Here is a 23,771-nt window from a genome sequence, read left to right on the forward strand (position 1 = left end):
CCGTGTTCGTTGTTTCTACACGATTGAAACTGCAGCATTTGCCGATACAGAAGGAAATTGAGATACTGTCACGCGAATATGAGCTTGCTTTCCAATCAGAAACTTCTACATCAACATCCATGTGAGTTATTCATTCTGCACGTTAGCATTTTGTTCGCCATACTTGAATTTCTTTTGCTGTGACGAGAGAGATTAGTTTATTTTTTGAATGATCAAAACGCCAAACCTGCCTCACTAATCCACAGACTGGAGGTGGCCTTCTTCTGGATCAAGACCAGGAAGCCAAATCTTGGCCCATTTCCAAAACCACCAGTCTGGGATATCTGACCACTAACTTACTCCTACATTTCTAGAGAGGGAGTGTTTGAAGGCCACCCTGACCTCACAGGTTAGCACTATTATGTACTTGTCTGTCAATTGTTGATATATGGCAGTCAGGTCTAAAATGATAGCACACTACCCTAACACAGCCTCCACAATATTACAACTTTATCCCATTAATCTATAGATGTGGGCTCAGTTTGGAGCTTGAGGAGCCCCCCGCAGAGCGTCTGGTCCCATCCGTCCTCCCAGCCTCCAGGCTCTCAGCCCCTCTGGCCTCAGCTTCAGGCAGCTCCGCCAGTCTGCCACCAGTCAGGCTGACAGTTACTCTGACATTGACGAGGATGATCTCAGCGACACTGACTCTGGTTATTCCTCACGTAAGATATATTGGTTTCCCTTTATTACAGTATCTTCCAGTTATATAACATTTCCAGTAAGAGCTACCCTGATGAAGGCATGCTGCCAAAACGCGTTGGTTTTTATTGCATCAATTCAAGTTTTGTTAAAGAGCATCCATCGGCCTCCAAGAGTTGCTGAATTTTTTCCTTTTTCAGTAAGAGCTCACACACATTTGTCCTGAATCCACAGCTGAGACCTTGTCTCCGGAAGTGTCTCGGCCAGGTAGGCCTGCTCCACTGGCCATGCAGGATGTATCCAGCCAGCTCCACCAGGCTGTGGCCAAACTGACCATCTGCTGCTCTCCCCTTACCACTGAGGAGGAGATTAAAAGTGATGCTGACACCAAGCAGTGCTCAGGTAAGAGCTCTGCATCTATCAGAAACGTTGCTTTTATAACTGTTTTCTGTGTAGTGGATGTTTTTCCTTTCTCTATTCCTCTTCCATAAAGGTTATAATAATGTAATCTATTGTTGCTCTTGTGTTTCACAGATGCAGCCTTTGTTAGGCTTACAGCTGCTCCCACTAAGAGCTTTGCACCTCTGACTGATGCTGCCGTTGCTGATGCAGTGGCTACCGCTTTCATCTCTTCCACTGGAGAATGTTCCAGAAAGAGAAGAAATGAGGATGACAGTTGTTTGGTCTCTCAGCCCGGCCCTGGGCCCGGCTACCACGCCTCCAAGAGAGCGAGACACATCACCTTGGCCTATCAGCTCACTGAGCCCAACCTCCGAAAGAGGAGCAGGGAGACTGCGGTTGAGTTCTGCCTTAATCACAAGAGACACAAGACCTCACAGCTGGATGCACACCATGAATTTGTGCCTTCTTTGTGCAAAATGCTGTGACAGCATTATAATTCAAACAGATTCATTATCGTTATCATTCATTACATTCATTATTATTCATTATCAAATCAATAAATATATGTAAATATATATATATATATATGAAGTGTTGTAATTCACTTTTTGGTGCACCCACTTTCCCTCAACCTGCCTCACCTACTTCTACTCAAGGTAGCGATTTCCTACATTTCCCAACATGCCTTTCAACATCCTACAGAGAATGGGTGAATTTATTAAATCCAGCTGTTGGTTTTATGGTGATGGAGAGAGCAATAACGATAGTGATAGCAATAGCAATAGTAAGAGCAAGATAGCAAGAGGTCCCAGTCAAGAAAAAGCCAGACTTAAGACTTAAAGCCAGTCTTACCCATAGGTCTTACCCTTTACTCAAAATGCAACATGCAATATGGCTGCATTGCATTCTGGTCTATTGAGTCTACTGTCAGTGGAGAACCTGGTACCTATGTCTCTTGCCGCCTACATAATTTCTCCCTGTATGATTGTTGAATTTTTTGTGCAAAATAGTGAGTCTAGAATTGGCTTTTGCTCTTAATTTTGAGGGACTGACACCAAAACCTGACATTTATGTTTATGTTTTAGATAGCTGAAAAATGTTCTGTTAGCCTATATAGCCTACTCCATTGTAGTTGCACTGGAAATATATTAAAATTATGTCACGTGTTTTAGGGTGAATTTTCCCTTTGATAAAAGGCCAATATCGACCTGATTTAGACAAACCTACATATCGGTCTAGCCACACTTAATACACGTTTCTCATACACTCTCAATGAAAGCTTTGATATAATTATCACTGGTGGAAGCCAGAACACGGGTCTATTGTAGGACATAATCCTTTTGGGATCAGTGGCCTAATCCAATTGAAGTTGAGCTGATGACAGCCCAGATGTGACGTCACTCCGGGTCCGGACAGAAAGGCTGAATCAGTGCGTGGCAGCCTGGGTCGGGCTGGAGAAAACATCTGGACCGAGACGGAATAATGTCGGACTACATGGAGACACTGCCCTGTCCGTGCTGCTTTTTCGTAAAGGGCTTCCGCTTTTTTATAGAGAAATAACTGTTTGAAAAAAGCCTTTGGGGTCTTTCAGCTCTCCTGCAGTGTGTGTCCGAAAGAGACTTGGCAGAAGTTGGCACACAAGAAGGATACTGTTACAGTCCTCACCATGGATCAGTCCGTCGCAATTCAAGAAACTTTGGACAAAGAAGAAAGTTGCATCATAGTATCCTTTGCGACTTGCATGCATCTGTTTATGTTGTTTTGCTAGAGTTAAACGGGTCTAAAAAGTCTAAGTTTAACTAACCCGACTCACTTTTTACCCCAGAGTCTGGGTTGAGGCCTGCAGGCTGAGGTGGCTGTCACCTGCTAGAAGTTTCTCTAAATGAGTCTAAATAAAGTCCTACCTTACTCAGGCTGTTATATCAGCCTAGACAAAACATAAAGACGTCGTTTTCGTAACTACAGCACGTTTAGTCGGGTGTGACTGTCATAGGCTTTGGTCCAACTTTGGCAATAACACCTTTCATCCACAAGATGGCAACTTTGTTTCACCAGCTGCAGCTTTCTCATTCCTCTTCATTTTTAATAGGTTACTTGTTCTTACTTGTGTAGCCAAGATTAGTTGTAGGCCTAATGAGAGGAATGTTTTCTTGGCGATTATATTACAAATATAGTTCTTACACAATTCATGTGTAGATGCCACTGTGGGCCTTTATATTATGAATGCATGTGTGCAAAACGTCCTTAACTAAACTGTAAACATGCCGTCCAATGTGATGTCCTTTCTGACAGTATCACAGAAAGCAGACTGCTGGGTTTGGTGGAGTCCGCAAAAGAACATGCGTGAGTTATAACATAACAGTTATAGACTTGTTAGATGCAGACATACAATACCGTATAGTTTCTGATGTAAAAACATTATTGATTCAGCATGATTGATTTTAACTAAAACTTCAATCGTGCAACGTTTCATCTTTTGTAGGCTTTTTATTTACAACCATAGAAGGATGGCCATTACTGCTGATGATGTGTCACTAGAAGACATTATTCCCATCTGCCTTGACTTTGCTGTTGTGGAAGGTAAGCAGGTTTAATACATTTTACCTCAGCTCAAATAAACTGGGAATCATTACGTGGTCAAGACATGGAATAATTTCCCTCAAGATAATTATTGCTTTTTAAAAAATAATGACATAATTCCTGTTAAGTCACACATCCTAATACATGTCTCATGCTGCAATCTTAGTTTCCTCACCAGATGAACTTGCAGTTGTGGGTGAGTTGCCCTCATTTCCGTTACAACTTAATGACACTACTCTATATTGTTGATCCACTGCATAAACTTGAACATCAAATGTTGCCTGTGTTTCCCTCGCCGCCCCAGGTGCTGACACCAGAGTGAGAGTGAGCTTCCAGGAGGAGGAGCTGGAGCTCAGACTTCCCTTTGGCTCCCACTCGCGCCTCTTCCTCAGTGAGGTGAACAGAGCCTGGAGTGGTAGGTTGAGCCTCAGGCCTATTATGATCTGTTTACAGTACTTCTAATCATGTGTCATTTGATCTTACCCAGGGTTCCCGTGGGGAAATAAAATAAGGCCTTTTGAAAATGAATAAATGGCCTTGAAAGTACTTTTTTAAAATTGAAATATAGCAGCAAAATTCATCAATATATACATTTCGCTTTTGTCCAAAGCGACTTACAATAAGTACATTTTGTCAAAAGTAGTCAAACCGACCGTGTATCTCAGTCTTCATCAGCCAAGCAGAAGTCAATATGCAGCAGTTTTAAAATGAATTGATTTCACTATGATTCCTTGAGAAGATCATGAGTAAAGAATTAGGCCTCTCTGATGTCTTCTGACCAATGTTATGTCTCTGTTACTCCAAAACATGTCAATTTCAAGTCCTTGATTTTCACCAAACAAGACCTTGAAAGTCATTGAAAAGTCCTTGAACTTGATGTTCTTGCAAATATGGGAACGCTGTTTACCAGTTGAAACAAGACAACAACACAAATACTGAGTGTAAATTGCTGTCTGTTGCATAACACTAACTCTTTGTTCATCTTAGTATGTGATGCACCAGATATTTTCTTTTTCAGGAAATGAGTAGCATGTCTGAGACACTGGGTGACGTGCGAAGGCATGCAAATAACCTGCTCTTATTATCTCTGGAGGAAACCTGCCTAGCAAGTCTTCATCTGGCCTTGCATGTGACAGTAGAAGGAGGTGAAGAGCTTTTACCATAAAATACACAAATTATTATTGACTTTTAATTGGACATTAGCAAACTGGAAAGTGAATTGCAAAAAAAAAAAAAAAAGACACAACCTTAACACCCTGTTGTTAGACCAAAATTTAAAACTGCAGAACCGGTTCATCTGTCAGTCAACAGGCGCATGTGACACATGCTTGAGAGAGAGAGAGAGGAAGAAGAAGAAAAAGAAAAAGGGGTGGAGTTTGAATGATAGTTTGTCTCTTTCTTTGTAAAGCATCTGTAAAAAAGGACACGTTAAAAGGATCTGTACCTGCCTCTTAAATAATACTTTTCTTAAATAAGCTTTTACTTTTTCTGTCTGTGTGTTGCTCATCTGAATGGCACGGACCACATGAAAGAGTGACACACAGTCTACTTTGTTGGGGATGCGTCACTTCTGGCACTGACTCACTACTTCACAAGGTGGAAATTTCACATGAAGATGGAAGAAGACTGATATGTTGCTTTTGTTACACTTTTGTGGTACTCTAAGAGAGGAGCCACACGGGCTGTTTTTACCTGGTGAGGGATACCAGTGATGGAAAGTTTAAATGACCTGGCAGATGCTGTTGTTACTAGGAAGAATGTGAAAAACTGTCAAGGTAAGCAGATCAAAGTGAGATTCCTTTAATGTGGAGTAAAGTGTTGAGCTTGTGGTTTCATTGAAAGCAGTCAAGCAGAGAGTGTGGTCTCACAAACTGTAGGAGCAGAGTAGGTTATACAGGCAAAACCTGTGGGTAAGAGCAAGAAACAGCTGTATACAAAGCTTTGGAAAATGACCTGCCTCTCTCTATTTGTGTAACAGCAGTGAAGTCTAGTGTTTGATATTCTTGTTTCCCCTGTTGATCACTATCTTGATCTCAAAATTGTTTCTCCTTACCATTGCTGTTCCTCCAGTTTCTCCACTTTTGTCTGAAATCAAATCAGCAGAAAATCCAAAGTTGGAGTTCTAGCTTCACTCTCACGCAGTGTTTGGGTCATCCTCACGTTTTCCAATTCTCTCGTTTTTCTCTGTCTTTCTTCAGATGTTTGCAAGTCTCCGTCACAGGTGCCGAAGTTTGAGTGGGTCAAGAAGTACCACAAAGTCAGCAGGGGCCAAGGAGCAGTCAAACAGGCCCTCGCCCCCCTCGGAGCAACGCTCACTAAACTCAACCAGCACAGGAAAACAGGTTTGTCATCTTATTTCTATTAGTGGAAGCACACAATCAACCTCTCCATTTCCAAGAAAGTTTACTCAATCACCGGTCTACTAGCATTCATTCAGTGGGTGACATTACTCAATGTTTATCTAAGCTGATCAGTGATGTTGATGTTATTTTTTGATTTTTTCAGTGTTTTGCTCATACACTGTTTCTCAGCAGAGATGTCCTCACACTGATAAATACCTATATCAGGCGGTTGCCTCATAAAACGGGCACAGTTTTGCAATTAGCCTACTTCCCTTGACTACAAATGGCCCAACCTACATAGGCATAAAAAATCACAAATGATTAGGAAATGGGCATTTGAGGAAGGACACCAGCAGCTGCAGCGTCATACAATAACTTGAATAAACAGTAATTCTACAGTGATGGATGGCCTTTTTTTTGTCAAATGTCCCCAGAATTATGTAAATAAAAGGCTGTGGTAGATTTGTCTTAAACTCCACAAGTTGTTTTTATTTGAAAACCTTAAATGATTATTTTATTTATTACTTATAACTTATTATTTATTCATATTTAGGTGATCTATTCAGGGTTCAGGGTTGAACACAGATAATGTCACTTTATTTCGGTGCACGGTAGATTTCTGTGGCAGGCAGCCTCCTATCTGCGGCAGCAGAAGAGGAAACTCCTCCTCCTAGCTAGCCTGAGCAGGTCGGCAGATTGGACATTGCTCTGCACAGAATGCGTGGGAGCGGTGCAGGGAGATGTCTAGGGTGATCAGAGACTCTGGTATGAGAAAACATTCCTGAATTTGTTGAATTTGACGTGGAGTAGCGAAACGCGGTTGCATCCCTCTGTCATATGCAATCTGACCCTAATTAGGCTCCTACCTAATGTTAGCAAATTAACGTTAATATGGTCGATTCTCTCAAGGAAGCTAACTTTAGCCAGATAGCTAGCTAGAAGGCCATTATTAGCTAGGCTAAATAATGATTATAGCTAGTATTAATCTCTGGCAACGTTAGTATTACTATCGTTAATGTTACATGTTTTTGTCTCAGTAAGCCGTTATCTAGCTAACGTTATTAAGTTGGTAAACTAATGTTGCCGGTTGGTAGACTGGTGGTCGTTGTTAATGTTTTTCATTGATGTTGTTGGTGGTCGCTGCTAAGTGTGATAGAAAATGACAAACCTGTTGTGGTTGGTGGTGTAATAGCGTTATGACATGGAGTTGTCATCCTGTCGCTTGCTTTTGTGTCCGTTTCCTCTGCTCCTGCCCTGCAAAGGGTTGTTTCTGTTACAGATGGGGACATTCACTTGTGGCTAAGCCTCTTAGCTTGTTAGCTTTGCTTCAGTTATCTGTAAACTTTCTGTCGACCACTTTCCAATGAGACAAAGCTGCTTAGCTTCACCACAGGGTTACACTGGAAAGGCTTGGTTCCACACTTGTCTTGAAGTCTGCCTTCACATGTCAGAGTATCCTTTCTGTTATTCAGTGCCAATATGATCAAAGTGTTTTCCTCACATTAAATTGTCCCTATAGTTGAGCAAAATTGTATTACTTATGGATGATGGAAGGGAGTTATGCAATGCTGAACTTTGAAGTGAGGGCCATTGTGCACTTGCAATAAGATGGTATGACTAATTTAAGGTGTTAAAATACGGAAGAGACCTGCAATACAAGACAGAACAGCTTTCAACTTCAACAGCTTTCAACCACATGGACATTTGGACAGACACTGACTTGAGATCAAGCAGCAGGACACATAAATGTGTGAAATTGTACTCAATTAGCCAGTCTTCATACTACTCCCTTATAAGTGGAATGTTTAGTTAAGCTTATTAGCTGGTTAAGAATACTAAAGCCATATGCAGGAATGTAAAACATGCCATGTATTGTCTGAACTATCCCTCATAGGACCCTTGAGAGGTTAGATTAAATTCCCTTTCTTAGAAATATATCAGACCTGGGTCAGCTACTGCTTTCAGTCTTCTTGCAGTACCAGATATGTGGACTTTACCACATAAAGATGTTTCAGATAGTGTTGCATAAGTATACTAATTGTAGGGCAAAAAAAGTCTATCTATTTGGCTATTACTTTCTGCAATGTTAAAAACATGCCAACGCATTGTGGCATGTCTGCACAGTAGTGAACCGTCACAGGTGTACATAATGACTATGTGTATATTCTTATAGACCATGTTTATACAGATAAACTCATTGGTGTATTGTTAACCTAACCTTGGATTCTTGGATATTTTTTAATCCTTGTTTTGCCGCAGTTTCCGCATTTTTCCAAAGAGCACCTCTAGTTTATACACCCTCTAAGCCGAAGCAGCGTTCCTTTTCTATCTTTAAAATACTTTACTGAGATTGTATACTTTCTGGCGCTCATTGTATGTTCTATATCAGATTCAACCCATCTGATACTCAAAGGAAGTTAGATTAAACACTAAAAACCTACTATACTAAGTTACTAGCACGAATAGCAAAAATATGATTTGCCCCAGGTCTGATGGTCTAGCCTAATCACTTTATTACCAACCAATTCATATTCATGATCTCTTTTTTCATAGTGTAATTTGGCCAAGAGCAGTCAATTTTACAGTTATTATGTAAGCTTTTCTTTGGTGTGACCATGAGCACAAGGAGATTTTCAGCTTCTTCTCATATGTAGCGTTCCTAAGCCCACTCCTTCCAAAGGCATCTCACAGTTTGCTGGGAGTTTTCGTATCATACAAAGGGCTGTCCTCTTTCCTTTTCCTGTTCGCTCTGACACACACACACACACACACACACACACACACACACATACACTCACTCACACACACACACACACACACACACACACACACACACACACACACACACACACACAGAGTTTAGAAAGAAAGAGTGGCAGTGGTTTTACATTAAAACGTCATTGTTCCTTCTGAGGTTCTGCCTAGCCTATTCAGTCCTTAATGCCACTTGATTTTTGGGGATTTCTTTAGACTGCTGATTTGGCTAGACAAAGCTAGGCTAGGACTGGACACATGTTTGTTTGTTTTTTAAGAAAATGAAATAAGCAGCAGTATGAACTTAAAGGGTAACTTTGGTATTTTTCAACCTGGACCCTATTTTCCCATCTTTTTGTGTCTAAGTGACTAAAGGGGACAACAATTTTTGAAATTGGTCCAGTATTGAGCGAGATCGCATCGCCGGCAGCCACGAAACGAGCTGCAATGTAATCCGACGGGGCAAATCGCACCGTCAATGTACGTCCACTAAAAGTGTTTGTTTTTGCCACTGACAGTTTCAGATTGTTATTATAAGTGTCTGACAACATTATGGAAAGGACCCTACAGAGAAATGAAACGTTTTTCTTTACCTTTCGCTTGATCCGGTCTGTGTGTAACCAAGTCTCGCGAGAGTTGAGTTGTTGCAGGAAGACTTTTAACCAGGACTAGGAGACAGAACCATATTGCCCCCATTTTAGATTCTCTGCACTTACTTCCTGTACATTTAAGAATTGATTTTAAGATTTTGAGAAGTTTTTAAAGCTCAACGAGGTCTTGCCCCATGTTACAACCTTTAGACCCCTTATGAGCCAGAACACAGGGAACTTCAGAGTTCCCTAGATCCAGACTTAAAACTGTATTATTATCTCTGTTTTACTTCCTTATCTGTAAAGCACTTTGTAACCTTGTTTTGAGAAGTGCTACATAAATGAAGTTATTATTAGCCACATCTAATCAGTTTTATTTCAATACTTTTGAGCCATGGGGTTCCTGTGTAGAATTCTGCACATAGATTTCAGCAACATAAATGCATTACAGATTAAGCGTGATCCCATCCTAAGAGACAAATAGGCTTTCATCTGGCCAAATAGAGACAGAGGTCACAAACATGTAGGTCTATTTTCTTTCCTCGTAGAATATATCTTATCCTTGGGGTAATAAAACAATGCCATTGATCAAACGCACCCATGAGCTAGCCTGTCGTAACTTCTTAGAATTTAATTTCCTGTCCAAAGAACTTGGCCTCCCTTTTCAGAAGAGCCAACAGTGTTCCCTGCCAAGCTGCAGGAGACAGGGGCCATATTGTCTCATACGTGACACTCGCCCATTAATTCTGACTACTTAGGATGCAATAACTGTAACCAACTGCAACAGACAGCCTCAGTCGATTGACCACAACAGCCGAGTCCTGACTTGACACTTTTACGATTGATTGTTTGTTTTTATTCTCAGTCATTATTAGCTTACATAGGGAAATTTCTAAGATAACCCATCGTCCATCGTAACATGATGTGATGTGTGATGAAATACTCAAATTTGAGGCAACTCTGATGGGTGTTGTTGCCCATTAATTCTGGGTTTTATCATTGTTCAAATAAATAAACACACACTCTCCTCTTCTTCCTCTTTCTCTCCTGCTCCTTCCAAACAGAGAAATCATCGAGGACCGACAAAAAGGGATCGGTAGAGGAGGAGAAAAGTTCTAACAGTGAAGAGAAGTCCAGAGCACAATCCAGCCCAGAGAGGTGAGACTTTTTAAATCATTCACACCTGGGAGCTGCCCAGTACAACCACATTGTTCTGCAGCAGGTTACTGAGCACCTCCACAGCAGCAGGGGGCTAACTGATGGTAGTCGTTGAGGTCTGGGGTTCAAATTAATTTGATTCAATTCTTCTCTAACCTTTAGGCTATTGCTGCCACACTTGGAATGAATGCCTCCTACATTTTAAGATAGAGCATAATTGCAGTATGTTCCTGGAAGGCTGAAGGGGCCATCCATATTGGATTTCTCCCTCTCTCGTCAGCCCCATCCCGTATTGATGACATGGAAATAGAGCTCCACTGCATAGCCAGGGTGCCTGTCGCCGCTGTGGTGACCTAATGTACATTAGGATGTCTGTGGCACTGGAGCAGTGTGTAATCTCTCTGTTACAACATAAGTATGTTCCTGTTTTTAGAAGGCATGATACGATACAAACAGAGCAAAGAGCAACCTGAGTGTGAACTGACAACTGTGCATTGATATTTGAATAGGAAAATCAAAACAACCCATGCAAACACGCAATCTGTCATCATCCTGTTAGTACTTGCCATCGAGGTCACACAGTCCTGACAATGTGATCCTGCTTCTATCTTGGTCTGTCTCCACTCCCATCCCCTCGTCCCCTTCTCTCTCTCTGGTGTGCAGTCAGGGCAAAGTGAGTCGCGAGGGCCGGGATGACCTGGTGCGCTCCTCCAGCCACACCCTGTCCAACAAAGCTCAGATACTGGCCATGCCACAGTTCGGTCTGCGTGACAACCTCATCAGGTGTGAGCTGCTGAAGAATGAGGACCTATACACCTACCTGGAGTACTTCAGGTATGTTACTCTAAACTGGTTGTGGAGTCAGATTCAGAATTGCTTTAGTTATAATAATTGTGCAGGAATTTGTCTTGGGCACATTGGTGCAGACACATCGACAACTTACAGAGTTTCATAGTATGTACTGAGACTCATGGTACAAGGATCTCATATGCAGTGCAATGGTACAGTGCAAGACATAGTATGGACAGGGTATACTGTACGTATATTGCATATACATTGAACATTAATGCTCTAAAGCTTTCAATTTAGGAGGTCAGTCAGGATGTTTCACACTGCGTAGTTGTGCTGAGCTGTACTCTGCTGGCCTAGTTACGAGTCCAAAATAGTTGCTAAAACTTTGCTGGAAAGACAGTGTGGGTAGGAACAACGTGAGTCTACAGATTGACTGTGAGCACAGGTTGGATTCTAGAAGTGTTATGTAAAAAAAAAAAAATGATTCAACTTTTGTGTGGGTTTGTATTTCTATGTACTTAGCTCTATGCTAAATTAAGCAAGGTGTTAACCAAGGTATAGAGAAGTGTGAACTTCCAGTGTTAAGAACATAGCTCCGGAAAGGAGCGTGTCAGTGGTAGGTGTGAATGAAACTTCTCTCAAAGTCTTACTGATGTGCAGTTTCATTTTATAGGCATGTAGTCCTTGTGGTGGACGGTTGTTTGTAGCACTTCATCTCAATTGATGCCCGTAAAGCCTATCACTTAGAAGATATTAAAGAGCTGTTTTTTTTTCTATCAGATGACTTGGAAAAAACCAAGCAGGTTATTATTTGAGAGCCCACTTAATGTGGCAGGAGTTTATTTATAGACCACACTGCCTCCTGCTGGTGGACCTGTACATGTTCATACCCTTATAAATAGTGTTTGAACCTTATAAAAGTATTTTCCCCATAAAGCAGTATGAAACTTGACTGATCCCCCTAAGACATTGTAATAGGATACAGCAAAGAAAAAAAGAATGTAAATAAGAATGGAGCAAATAATGGATTTGACAATTATTAGACTATATATAAGAATACAAAGTATGAAATATTTGAATAACAGCATGTATGACGCAAAGAAATGAATGAAAAAAATTATGAAAATATGCAAAAAGATGAACTATATTCGGTATGAAAATAAATGAAAAATTAAATATCAAGGTATATGCAACCACAGTATGAAAAACAAATTAATTTCCTGCATATATATGGGATCTGCAAAATGTGCATTGTATTTGCATTACCAGGTTTACAGAAGGCCATGCAAATGTGCAGAAAGTGCAGGAATTCAGATGTGCATTGTAAAAACTATTCAAATACCTTATCAGTATATTCAATTTACACATGTAGATGACTTATTTGAAGGATGTGCAGGTTTACTTATGTGCATTAGCAGTCACTCACCTCATAGAAAACATCAGATAGTCGTAGCACATATACAGATAAAGTGACATTGTTTACGGGCACTTTGTTGTTGTCAGTTTTCATTATCAGCTAGCAAACACACGGATATGTGTTCAGAAATATACATCGACTCATATTACAGTGTATGCAGGGAATGTACTGAATATCCAAGCTGATGTGTAGATTAATCCAAGAGCTTAGGAAAGCAAAAAACGCAGTCCAGGATTGTTTGTATAAACAGTGTAGTGCAGGTGCCTTGCTTCAACACCCTCCTAGTTAGCTGAGGCTAGGGCCGTTGGGGCAGGAAGTGTTGTCGGTAGTCGGTAGTTGTTGGTGGTCAGCACAAAAGAGAACCTAAAGCGCTCTGTGCTGCACCCTGGGGGGAGGGAGGATGAGCCGGAGCCTGAAGGAGCTGTTGCTGCATCAGCTCACCACAGAGCGGGTCACCACTCTCAGCACATTGTGGTGTTTTAGTCTGCCTGTATAGTAGCAGCGACCGAGGGGCTTTGCAAGAATCACAGAAAAGGCATACGTTTGCTAAAGACCCTCACAGTTTGCAGGATACACTCATATTAGGCGACCCTTGTTCAAACAAATTCCCTGACTTTGTACGTCTTCCCTCAAAACCATCTCTCTCTCTCTTCATCTCTCCCCTTTCTCTTTTAGGTTTTTCCTTGGCACTTACAATGTGAATGGCCAAACACCAAAGGAAAGCCTCCGTCCTTGGCTGAGCTGCACTCCCAGCCCTCCTGACATGTACTGCGTGGGGTAAGTCACATCCACCCTGCTGCTAGCCTTGCGTTTCTCCACTTAATCTCGTTACACAGACACATACTGCTCAAACCCCACACAGATGTATTTGGCCATTGATCCTGTTTTGAGTAGGAGGACGTTCCCACCCACACATTCCAGCGCTACGTGCCAGATATCCACTAATCCCGCCTACGTTTCAGTTAACTCCATTGATGTTGAGGAGTGGAAAAGTTTAAAGAAGACCACAAAAGTAGTGGGATGAACCTCAGACATAGCAATCAAACTCAAAGAAGTTATAATCTTCTTTCCTTCTCCACAGTTTCCAGGAGCTTGACCTCAGCAAGGAGGCCTTCTTCTTCAACGACACCCCCAAAGAGCATGAATGGATGAAGGCTGTGTCCGAGGGCCTGCATCCAGATGCCAAGTATGCCTTAGTAAGGAAATCTCCTTCTTTTACCCTGTTGTCAGCCATAATTTTTTTATTTGTTACTACTACGTGGTCTTGATGGTGCTGTCCGGTGCAAGGTTTTAGAGATGTTTGAACTTGACATATGAGTTTGTTTTGAATAATTTTGCTCACTGTATTCTGTCTGTAGAAGGCTCTTATTTTTGACATGCAGTAGTGATTTCAACTTAGCTTTTATCTACAAATGCCTCAGAACACTATCACAGCATCGCATAACATATTGCTACGGAAAAGATAAGGTTGCCCCGCTAGTCTGCAGAGCTTAGTAAGCTCAGGCCCTGTATTTAAGTTTCTTTGTGGCATTTCTCTCTTTCTTCCCCTCTTTCGCTTTCATCTGCTTCCCGTCTCTCATAGTGCTGACTAAAGTCAACTGAGTTCCTCTTTCTTGTCATTTTTTTTTGTCATCTGAAGGCTTAAATGCTTCCTAGTCACAGAGCCAGTATAATGACATGTCGTTTCTTAGTCTCCTGTCAACCATCTCACTACAGCACACTTGGCTGCTCCCTAATTGACATAGTATAGCCCAGCAGGCTGAAAAAGTGTTTTTACATTAAAATGTGAATGTTATTTCATGTGAGGCTGACAGGCAGGCTAATCAAACAAGTTTTGCTTGGTTCCACACAAAATTGGATCATATTCTGTGATGCTCCTTGCTGCTCATGTTTCCATCAGGAGTCTTTTGAGAAAACCTTCCCTTTGAGAGGGAAAGACCCTGATTTTCTTTGCATATAGTTATTATTAGTAGTAGTGATAGTAGTGGTGGTAGTAGTAGTAGTGGTATTACAGCCACATTTTAGCAATACATGCATGTTGCAGGCCTCTTTCATGAGGGATTCACACGTCACTGCTGCTTATCCTCTGTCCTCATTGTGATGTGTCCATCTTTCTTCACAATTTAGTTGTATACTGTAATATTTAGGTTCCACAATTAATAATCTGAAAATATTTGGCATATCAGCAATATTGAAACATTTCATTTTTTAGAACAGCGCTTGTTGTAGATGAAATTGGTCAGGATGTTGATATAACGTGCAAAAAGTGCAGTAAAACTTTTTTGTGCCTGCGTCATTTGGCTAAATCTTTCAGGGTCGCTTGATTCCCACTGTGGCCACCCATAGTCAAAATACATGCACTCAGGGAACTAAAATGCACATTGAATCAAAAATGTGCAGCAAATTGCATACGATTTGTTAATCTGTGGGTACTTTACTCTCTGTGACTAGGTCTGTGTCTAACTAGCCATGTTGTGCTGCAGGTGAAGTTGGTGCGTCTGGTGGGCATCATGCTGCTGTTCTATGTGAAGAAGGAACACGCCGAGTTCATCTCTGAAGTGGAGGCTGAGAGCGTGGGCACCGGCATCATGGGGAGAATGGTGAGGACGGATTCTACAGGTCAAATTTTAGCAGGATGAAAAAGAGACAGGAAAAGAAAAATGCCAGCCACAAAAGACACTGAAAAACCGTAAACAAGCTTGCAAGCTAATTCAGTGTTGTACCTCCAAACCTCCTCTGTTTGCTCCTTTGGACTCTTTTCTTTAGAGCTCTATTCACCCATGAAGCAGTATGCCCAGCAGCCCCGACTTTATTCTTTATGGGCTGTTGCAAAATAGCGTATCGTTGTCTCATACGCACTCTTGCTTACTTAGCAGTCCCTGCAGTGTAGAGCAGATGGCTGGCTGGTGTCCAGTGAGAGCTTTTTTAATGTTGCTCCATCTTTCACCGGGGTAATGAGGGACTGGTTTATGTTCTGCACAAAGAACCATCATCAGCATGACAAGACTAAGTGTAATATTGGATTACTGACCAGCAAAAGAGCATGTCTAACTGCGTATTATCTAAAACAACTTTCTTTTTTGTCCCAGTTCTTTTTGCAGCAGCATTTAGTCGTCTGGCTCACATGATTCTCAACAACTGACCAATGCATCTTTCTTGCTCCTTCCCTCTTTCTCACTCTCTCTCTCTCACTTTGAATCACTCGCTGATTCACAGGGAAACAAGGGTGCCGTGGCAATCCGTTTTCAGTTTCACAACTCCGACATCTGCGTGGTCAACTCCCACCTAGCTGCCCACATCGAAGAGTACGAGAGACGTAACCAAGACTATAAGGACATTTGCGGCCGTCTCCAGTTTCGCCACCTGGACCCCACTCAGCCCCCGCTCACTATCATGAAGCACAAGTACGAAACCATTTATCTATCAAATAATTAAAATGTCATTCATAAGGATTTAGCGGTTTCACCACTAAATCCTTATGAATGACTCCTTATGAATCCTTTATTTGCCCAGGCATTATGCCATCACATCAAGGGCACAAATTAATTCCCCTGTCCAAGAATTTCTCATGCAAAGCTTTGATCATAACAAAAACTCTTTTGTCAAACTCTTGTATGTTTGGGATTAATGTTTAGGATTAATATGTAATGTTTGATGTAGTGGCTGAATATGACACAGCATATTCTCATTCACCGTCGAGCTATAATTACATGTGTTTCAAATTCATGTTATCTCAATGCTTCTTCCTCTTTTCCCCTGTTCCTCTCCGACAGTGTGGTCCTGTGGCTTGGGGACCTCAACTACAGGATCAGCGACCTTGAGGTTGACGATGTGAAGGATCTAATCACAAAGAAGGAATTTGAAACCTTGCACAATTATGACCAGGTAACCCCAATATTGGCCTCTTCTTTCTACTGTTTAACTAAGTATATTCCTCACTGTTGTGTATGAGCGGTGATGCCAACAGCTGTTTGCGGTCCTCAGCTTAAGAGGCAGATCGATGAGGAGGCCGTGTTTGTTGGCTTTGTGGAGGGAGAGATCGATTTCCAGCCCACCTACAAATATGACACCGGTTCTGACCAGTGGGATACAAGGTAATCTCATACAAAGGCCTGTCTACGAATGACAAGGTGGCATTGTGAGTGCGGAGATCATCCTTCAGCTGGAGGGCCCAGGTTCGTCCCCCATGTCAGGAAGCATCCGCCCTGTTGAAGAACCCTTTAGCAAGACACTGAAGGCCGTATTTGCTACGCATTTGCAATTGTAGGGTTAAAAAATGGCGGAGATCATTGAAATGGATCACTCCTGTCGATTTACCAGACCAAATGTGATGTCCAGAGGAAGCACATCCTAAGTTCTCACCCTGAGAAAGCCATGGCTGTATTATTTGTTCAAAGGTACAACAGAGACAACGACAAATAAGAGAGAGGATGTTCAATTTGAGAATTAACTCAACTAATTTCAGAGGATGAGATTAAAATAAATTATAGGTTACCAAATCATGCATATTATTATTAATAGTAATATTGATATTATTTTATCACTGCTTTTTAAAATAAAAACTGGAACCTTGGACCAAGAAGAGTCACGCCATACCCACATGGACAAAACTTGTGGCAGCCCTTCATCTCCTGGCCTCTGGCTCAGCTACAGTGTGGATATCACAGTCTGCTCTCTGCCGTATGCAATGTTAAAACAGCTTGCTGCATATGCATAATTGCATAATTATGGTAGTAATTAGCTTGCCTCTTAGTAAATACAGCCCTGAATTTCCCTACAAGGATCAATCAAAGCATCACATCACATTATTATTATTAAGTTCCGTACAGTATACACAAATGCACTGTAAAAACAGGTGTCATTTTTGCATGATATTTTTTAATATTTAACATGTTCTAAAAGATGTAAGTTTCTAAAATGAATTGAAAAGAATTTCATTCTGTTATTCCTTGTACTTTCAGTGAAAAATGCCGTGCGCCAGCATGGTGCGACCGGATCCTGTGGAGAGGGAAGAACGTCAAGCAGCAGCATTACCAGAGTCACATGGCCTTGAAGACCAGTGACCACAAGCCAGTCAGTTCCATGCTTGAGATTGGGGTAAGAGACCCGACCTCCCATCTGGCTTGACCTTGAATTTTTCTTCTTTTGTTCCTTTGAACAAAAGGAGGTGCTGTGGTCCTCTTTTTGAACCTCATACCCAGCAAGTTTTGAGAAGGAGGTAAGGAGACAATAAATCAATGAAAGGTGCATTGAGATTCATCTTGCTGGCTGTCCATCTGCTCCCCTCACATCCAACCTCTCACAGATTACTTTGGACTTTTGGATAAGACATATCATATATCTCAGTGAACTCAAATTCCAATGCAGTTCACAGTGCAAGACATTTTTTACCAGTGCAAAAATGCATCATTTTGTTAAACTTTTCAGGGTCACATTTGTTGAGCATTCAGCTGATTTCAACTGCTCAAGTGTCCATGAGCTAAGGTTTCATTTAAGGGTTGTACTCATACATTATTCATTCTACGTTGCACTGTTTCTCCGGCTCTGACCTCTGTCTGCTCCTACAGATCAAGAGAGTGAATGATGAGGTGTACAAGAAGACTTTTGAAGAGATTGTACGCACCATAGACAAGATGGAGAACGAGTGTATTCCATCCGTAACCTTGTCCAAGCGAGAGGTGAGGCCTCGTATCCCTTTCGGTCCAATTATAGTGTAATGGGATCTATAATAACCCTCCTGATATACTATATACAATAAATCGCCTTCTCATCGTGTTCCCTTGATGATGAATTAAGTGAGTGAAGCACTACTGCTGGATCTGTGTATTGATCTTGGGCTCTAAGCCCAATGCAGGTAGGGAAAGGATACATTTGCCTGAAATGGAGTGGAATCTGTCCATCTTACAATATGAATCCTCCCTCTTCCCCCAGTTCCACTTTAAGGATGTGAAGTTCATGCAGCACCAGGCGGAGACGTTGAGCCTCCATAACGATGGGCAGGTCCCGTGCCAGTTTGAGTTTATCCAGAAGCCAAATGAGCCCACCTACTGCAAGCCCTGGCTCACTGCCAACCCCCCCAAAGGCTTCATCGCTCAAGGTGAGTAGCACCCACAGTCACAGTTACATCCAGAGCCCGTGGATATGAATTTAATGAAGCACCAACCCCCCACCTTTGGGTTTTACAAAATGGTATGTGCACCGTGACATATGAGGCGAGATCATCATAGCTTGGAGTGAGAGATTGCTTTGATTTTGATTTATGACAGCCAGTGACAGAAGCACTGTCACTCCCATCACAATGTTTGATGGTCGGGAGGCAATTTCAATTCTGTCCTGCTGAAGAGGCTTTTAAATAATGGAGTGAGCTCAAGACTTATGAGAGGAAGGAAAAAGTGGAGTATGGAAGCATTTCACCGCTGCTTCTTTCCTTCTTCCTGGGTCTTGCTGATGCCTTATGTGTTTTTGTGAGTTTGTCTTACAAGACAAAATGTTGTTACACATTAATGATGTTGGGATGCTTTACAACTCCTGAAACAGTATTACCTCCAAAAGTGCTTTTATTGATCCTGGTACTCAATGTAACACTTGCTTGACCAGGGGGCATCAGTTCCTGATCCATGAAAGTTCAGCCACCCCCTTACCTTGTACCGTCCATCTCTCTGAACATCTAGGAGGTCGTGTGGACATTGACCTGGAGGTGTTTGTCAACCGCTCGACAGCACCTGAGCTAAACTCCGGCCAGCAGCAGATCGAGGACATCCTGGTGCTCCACCTGGAGCGGGGCAAGGACTACTTCATCTCCGTGTCAGGAAACTACCTGTCCAGCTGCTATGGCACCTCCATCCATACGTTGTGCCAGTTAAGGGAACCCATCCAGGACATGCCCCAGGAGACCATCCATGAACTGGTTAGTAGTGCTGCCAGGTGCAGAGCAGGGACGACTTCCTGTGGCCTTGAAATACCTTGTAGGTCACAGTAAAGACTAGATCCTGTCAGGATGAGTGGCAAGTGAAAGCATGTGTGACTGTGACTTGAATCTAATGTGTTAGCTGATAGTCTAACTGATAATGTCAACGTGCAGACTCTGATTGTCAGCCAGTGAATTACATGTCCTGGGGCAGTGCATCATACTAAGGGGCCAAAAACAGCCAAATGATTTAATGAATTAAATTGTTGCATTATCCTACACAAATGTAATTGTTTTCATCTGCACATCTGCGCTATGCAGTCTTCCTCTCTCACGTGGCACCACAAGCTGTATGCCTATAGCCTCATATTCACCTATTTTCCTATGATAGCCTGTGTCGGACCATTAGATTTTATTCATATAATAATAATAGTAATAATCTGCAAGGTGAATGTATGAAAACTTGTATTCTAATGTACTTAGAATAATAGCCGACCTTTTCATTGGAGTCGCTCAAAGTGTATTCCATTCTCGGGCTCACTCCTGTCTTCTAGTTTGTTGCACGTTATGCCTGTTAAAATCACAAATAACATAATTTGTGCATTATGCGTGAGGCTTATACATCTTGTACAGCTATCACGTGCTTTTCAGTCAATTAACCACTAGAAAGGTCAGACTTACAAAATCTAACAACATATTTAGGGGAAAATGTAGGCATAGGTATTACCTTATTATATAATGGCACTTAAAAACAGTAAGCAAAATGGAAGAAAGGACTAAGCAGTTAAATGATAAACAGTGTATAAGGTATTTAAAAAACATGATAGATTTCGTCCTCTATCGTGAATTTACTGCATGGAATTCTTAGAATGTGCGTTTATGCACGCACTCATCTCATAAATAAAATTTAGAAAAAAACGGGTAATAACGTGATATATCATCAAGTTATATTTTTGGAGATAATAATCGTACAGTAAAAATATTTCGTTACATCCCTACTAGGGACTGTGACAGTGACAGCCCAGTCATAATGAACATGAATATGACATATAAATGTATGCCACCTACTGTGAACCTTAACTGAAATCAGAGGTGCTGATGGGCAAAAAGCTTCTCTGCCTTTTTTAGCTTTTCTAATATTTATACAGGCCAGAATCTGCTGAGCGAAGCTGAGGGCTGCTTTCTTATTTTTGCAGAGAAAGTGGTAGATGCAGCGTCCCAATGTGAATAGATGTATTGCATTTCTGGAGCTTGTAGAAATCACCCTTTGCCTGGAACATACTAGCAGGGGGGCTGTCCATGAGGTTATTAGCATTGCAAAACAGCCTTCTGCCTTTCAAATGGGATATCTCTCTGGAAGCCTGGTCATGTTTTTTATTTTTTTTCTTACAAAACTCGATCAATATTTGAGAGGTTTCATAGAAATTCTATTTAATATTTGTTGTATTTCCTTATCTTGTTTCTGTGCGTTTGTCACTGTAAAGTCATGTTGACATAGCCACTGCTCACATTGTCCTCAGTTTGTTCAAAGTTTTACACTTTTGAGTCCATTTTGACTGAATTGTCGCTTTGTGCTCTGTTTCTTCTCAACAACAGACTGAGATGTCAGGAGATGAGAGTGCAGCAGTCACTGAAAAGCCTCTAGACATTCCTAAAGAAATCTGGATGATGGTGGATCACTTGTTCCGTAATGCCATCAAACAGGTCAGGAAATTCGACGGTGATGCCTTGATATTTTGATGCTGTAATAACATGAAAGAACACTATGCTCCTTTCCTTTGTATTGGGTAGTTTTCTTGTTTGCAGTTTCATATCCTCAAAGAATTCAGAGTGAATTGTGTAACTCTTGGCTTCCTCCCAGCTGCGTGTGCCTTTCTTACAAGGACAAATATAAGACGTTTGCTGCACACCACAGCAACTTAGCAGAGTGAAAGGTTTGATGTTTTAAAGCTCTCTTAGTTTCTTGCAGCTACCAAGAAACTGGAATGACTGTAGTTTTACCCTCTAGTCAAATAGCTTCATGGAGCCTCTGGGTTGTTTTGATGAAGGGAATTAAAGTTAATTTAAAAAAGTCCCAATAAAAGGGGAAATAAACACTATATTGTGCTTTTACTTTAAGTTAAATTCCAATACAACTCCTCTAAACCTCAAAGTTTGAGGGCATTTTGGTCAGTCCAAGTCAACTTGAATGGCGCTTTAGCTGGTTCGCTTTTTCTAATGTGCTCTTAAATAACTGAAAGCCTCAATATCTATTTTCTTCTTTTTGCAGGAAGACCTTTTTCAGCAACCAGGGCTGCGGAGTGAATTTGCAGAAATAAGGGATTGCCTTGACACAGGCATGCCAGATTCTCTCCGTATCCTTCAAAACAACAATTGCCATCATACACAACATTCTGGGAAAACATATATCGCCATATATTTTTTAAGAATCATATCACATATTTCTGTCTAGTCTAATTGGATGGTTAACTATTGACATCTTGCTTATTTAGGCCTAGGGTTCTTGGGACATATATTTGATTGTAGGTGGTACCTACTTTTGGAAATACAGAGACTCTGTTCAAGAATTTTGGCCTTGACTCAGTGTTGACCTGTAGCTGGCAGTAACCACTCAGTGGCAGAGGCCCTGCTCCTCTTCCTCGATGCCCTCCCAGAGCCTGTGGTACCCTACTCCCTCTACCAGCAGTGCCTACAATGCTGCTCCAATGCCAGTCAGTGTGAGAAGGTCAGACAAAAAATCACAAGCTCACTACACAATATCTATTGCACACTGTTTTAAAAGTTAAAGTTCAAAGCTGATTTTGATATGATATTGATTTTGAGATTGTCTTTGTCTTTAGGTAATTTCCATGCTACCTCAGTGCCATAAAAATGTGTTCAACTATTTAGCTGCCTTTCTCCGCGAGCTGTTGAAAAATTCTGCAAGCAATCGACTGGATGTCAACATTTTGGGTAAGAAAAGGAGGAAAGTTGTACTTCTTTTATTTCTGTGTTGTTGTTATTATTAGCTGTTGTGTTCTGCTTAAGTCAGCATGTTGGCTCTGAAGAGAAACTAATAAATGAAGCAATGCGTTATGAAAATTTTGTGGCATAAGAATTAAATTATGTGCTTGAAAAAGGTAATTGTATTAAATCCTTTGTTGATTGTATTTAATTCCTATTCATTTTGTGGCTTGATTTGTGGTTCATTATTTAGGGGATGTGTCACATTCCTTATAATCCACCAAAAATATATTCTAACACCCTTACTGTTTTACAGTGATTCTATAATAAATGAACCCATCCAATATAACTTGTCTAATCAAGATAGTACAATCTTGGGGATAAAGAAAAGGAACCTTTTATTGAAGTATGCATTTTGAATTGTGTCTTTTCCTTCTGCATAGCCACCATTTTTGCTGCCTTGCTTCTGAGGTCACCTGCAAAGCAGGATCTTGCAGAAAAGAGGAAGACCCAGGAGTTCTTTCAGCACTTCCTGGTCCAAGACATCTCCTAGAGGGAGAAGTCGCCCCTTTTGTCCTTCATGCTGAATAGTGAACACTAGAACTGTGTACAGCCCAGTATTTGAAATAAATTGTAATGATTTCCTCTATTCCTAGATGGCTCTTTGTATAGATAGTATAATTAGTATAACTGATAAGTCTTCTCTGATTTCAGTATGTTTCACAGCAATGTTTGTGAGCTGTTGATGCACAGCTTTTATTGTATATCACAGAGCAGCTGTAGAGAGCTAACCATTTTTAATGTATGTATATTATCATTTATTTAAAAAGAAATTTGTATTTTGATGTTTCAAGTCTCAACAGCTGATTGTTCTTTTATATATAAAAGTATTGAAAACATAAGTTGTGCTTCATTATTATTTTTTTAATTATATTTTATTCATGTTTATGCAAGTGACTATCAAATAGCAAGGAAAGGAAATTCATTTGAATAACACTGTAAATCCCGTGTGTGTGTGTGTGTGTGTGTGTGTGTGTGAGAATAAACTACACTGCATATAACAACTGAAACAAATAATCTATTACCACACCAAAACTGTTTTGAATATTTAATTTCCCACAATTCACCACGAGTGGCTATGAGGCTGTGACGTAACACGGTATCCTAGGGAGGGGATGGGAAGAAAGTGCTAAGCATCCAAAGCATAG

At 41.1% G+C, this 23,771-nt stretch overlaps 1 protein-coding gene across 4 annotated transcripts; it reads left to right on the forward strand.

Moving 5' to 3' along the window:
• The first annotated feature begins 3,572 nt into the window (after positions 1-3,572).
• Positions 3,573-23,550, forward strand: inpp5b (inositol polyphosphate-5-phosphatase B). Of its 4 annotated transcripts, XM_071913150.2 has the most exons (22): positions 3,573-3,660; positions 3,827-3,856; positions 3,965-4,075; positions 5,859-5,917; positions 9,167-9,240; positions 10,424-10,504; positions 11,168-11,338; positions 13,389-13,490; positions 13,795-13,909; positions 15,197-15,313; positions 15,930-16,117; positions 16,487-16,598; positions 16,698-16,807; positions 17,675-17,810; positions 18,281-18,391; positions 18,645-18,810; positions 19,385-19,620; positions 21,217-21,324; positions 21,890-21,974; positions 22,218-22,345; positions 22,461-22,572; positions 23,007-23,550. In XM_071913150.2, the coding sequence occupies exons 1-22, from the start codon at positions 3,588-3,590 to the stop codon at positions 23,114-23,116; spliced, it is 2,535 nt and encodes an 844-aa protein (XP_071769251.2). In that variant the 5' UTR covers positions 3,573-3,587; the 3' UTR covers positions 23,117-23,550. The 4 variants fall into 4 exon arrangements, with proteins under 4 accessions (XP_071769251.2, XP_071769250.2, XP_071769252.2 ...); XM_071913149.2 differs by lacking the exon at positions 9,167-9,240 and having other exon boundaries at positions 5,859-6,002; positions 10,411-10,504; positions 23,007-23,547; XM_071913151.2 differs by lacking the exons at positions 3,573-3,660; positions 3,827-3,856; positions 3,965-4,075; positions 9,167-9,240 and adding an exon at positions 5,007-5,435 and having other exon boundaries at positions 5,859-6,002; positions 10,411-10,504; positions 23,007-23,544.
• Positions 23,551-23,771: the final 221 nt, after the last annotated feature.

The sequence above is a fragment of the Centroberyx gerrardi genome, chromosome 12 (genome assembly GCF_048128805.1).
Source record: "Centroberyx gerrardi isolate f3 chromosome 12, fCenGer3.hap1.cur.20231027, whole genome shotgun sequence".
In the NCBI taxonomy this organism is placed as follows: Eukaryota; Metazoa; Chordata; class Actinopteri; order Beryciformes; family Berycidae; genus Centroberyx; species Centroberyx gerrardi.

Bases quoted from the DNA above. Each gene is read 5' to 3' on its own strand.
- inpp5b (XM_071913149.2), top strand. From the start codon at position 3,588: ATGGCCATTACTGCTGATGATGTGTCACTAGAAGACATTATTCCCATC. The intron at 11,339-13,388 runs GTATGTTACTCT...TTTCTCTTTTAG, and splicing joins ACCTACCTGGAGTACTTCAG to GTTTTTCCTTGGCACTTACA. The intron at 21,975-22,217 runs GTATCCTTCAAA...GTTGACCTGTAG, and splicing joins AGGCATGCCAGATTCTCTCC to CTGGCAGTAACCACTCAGTG.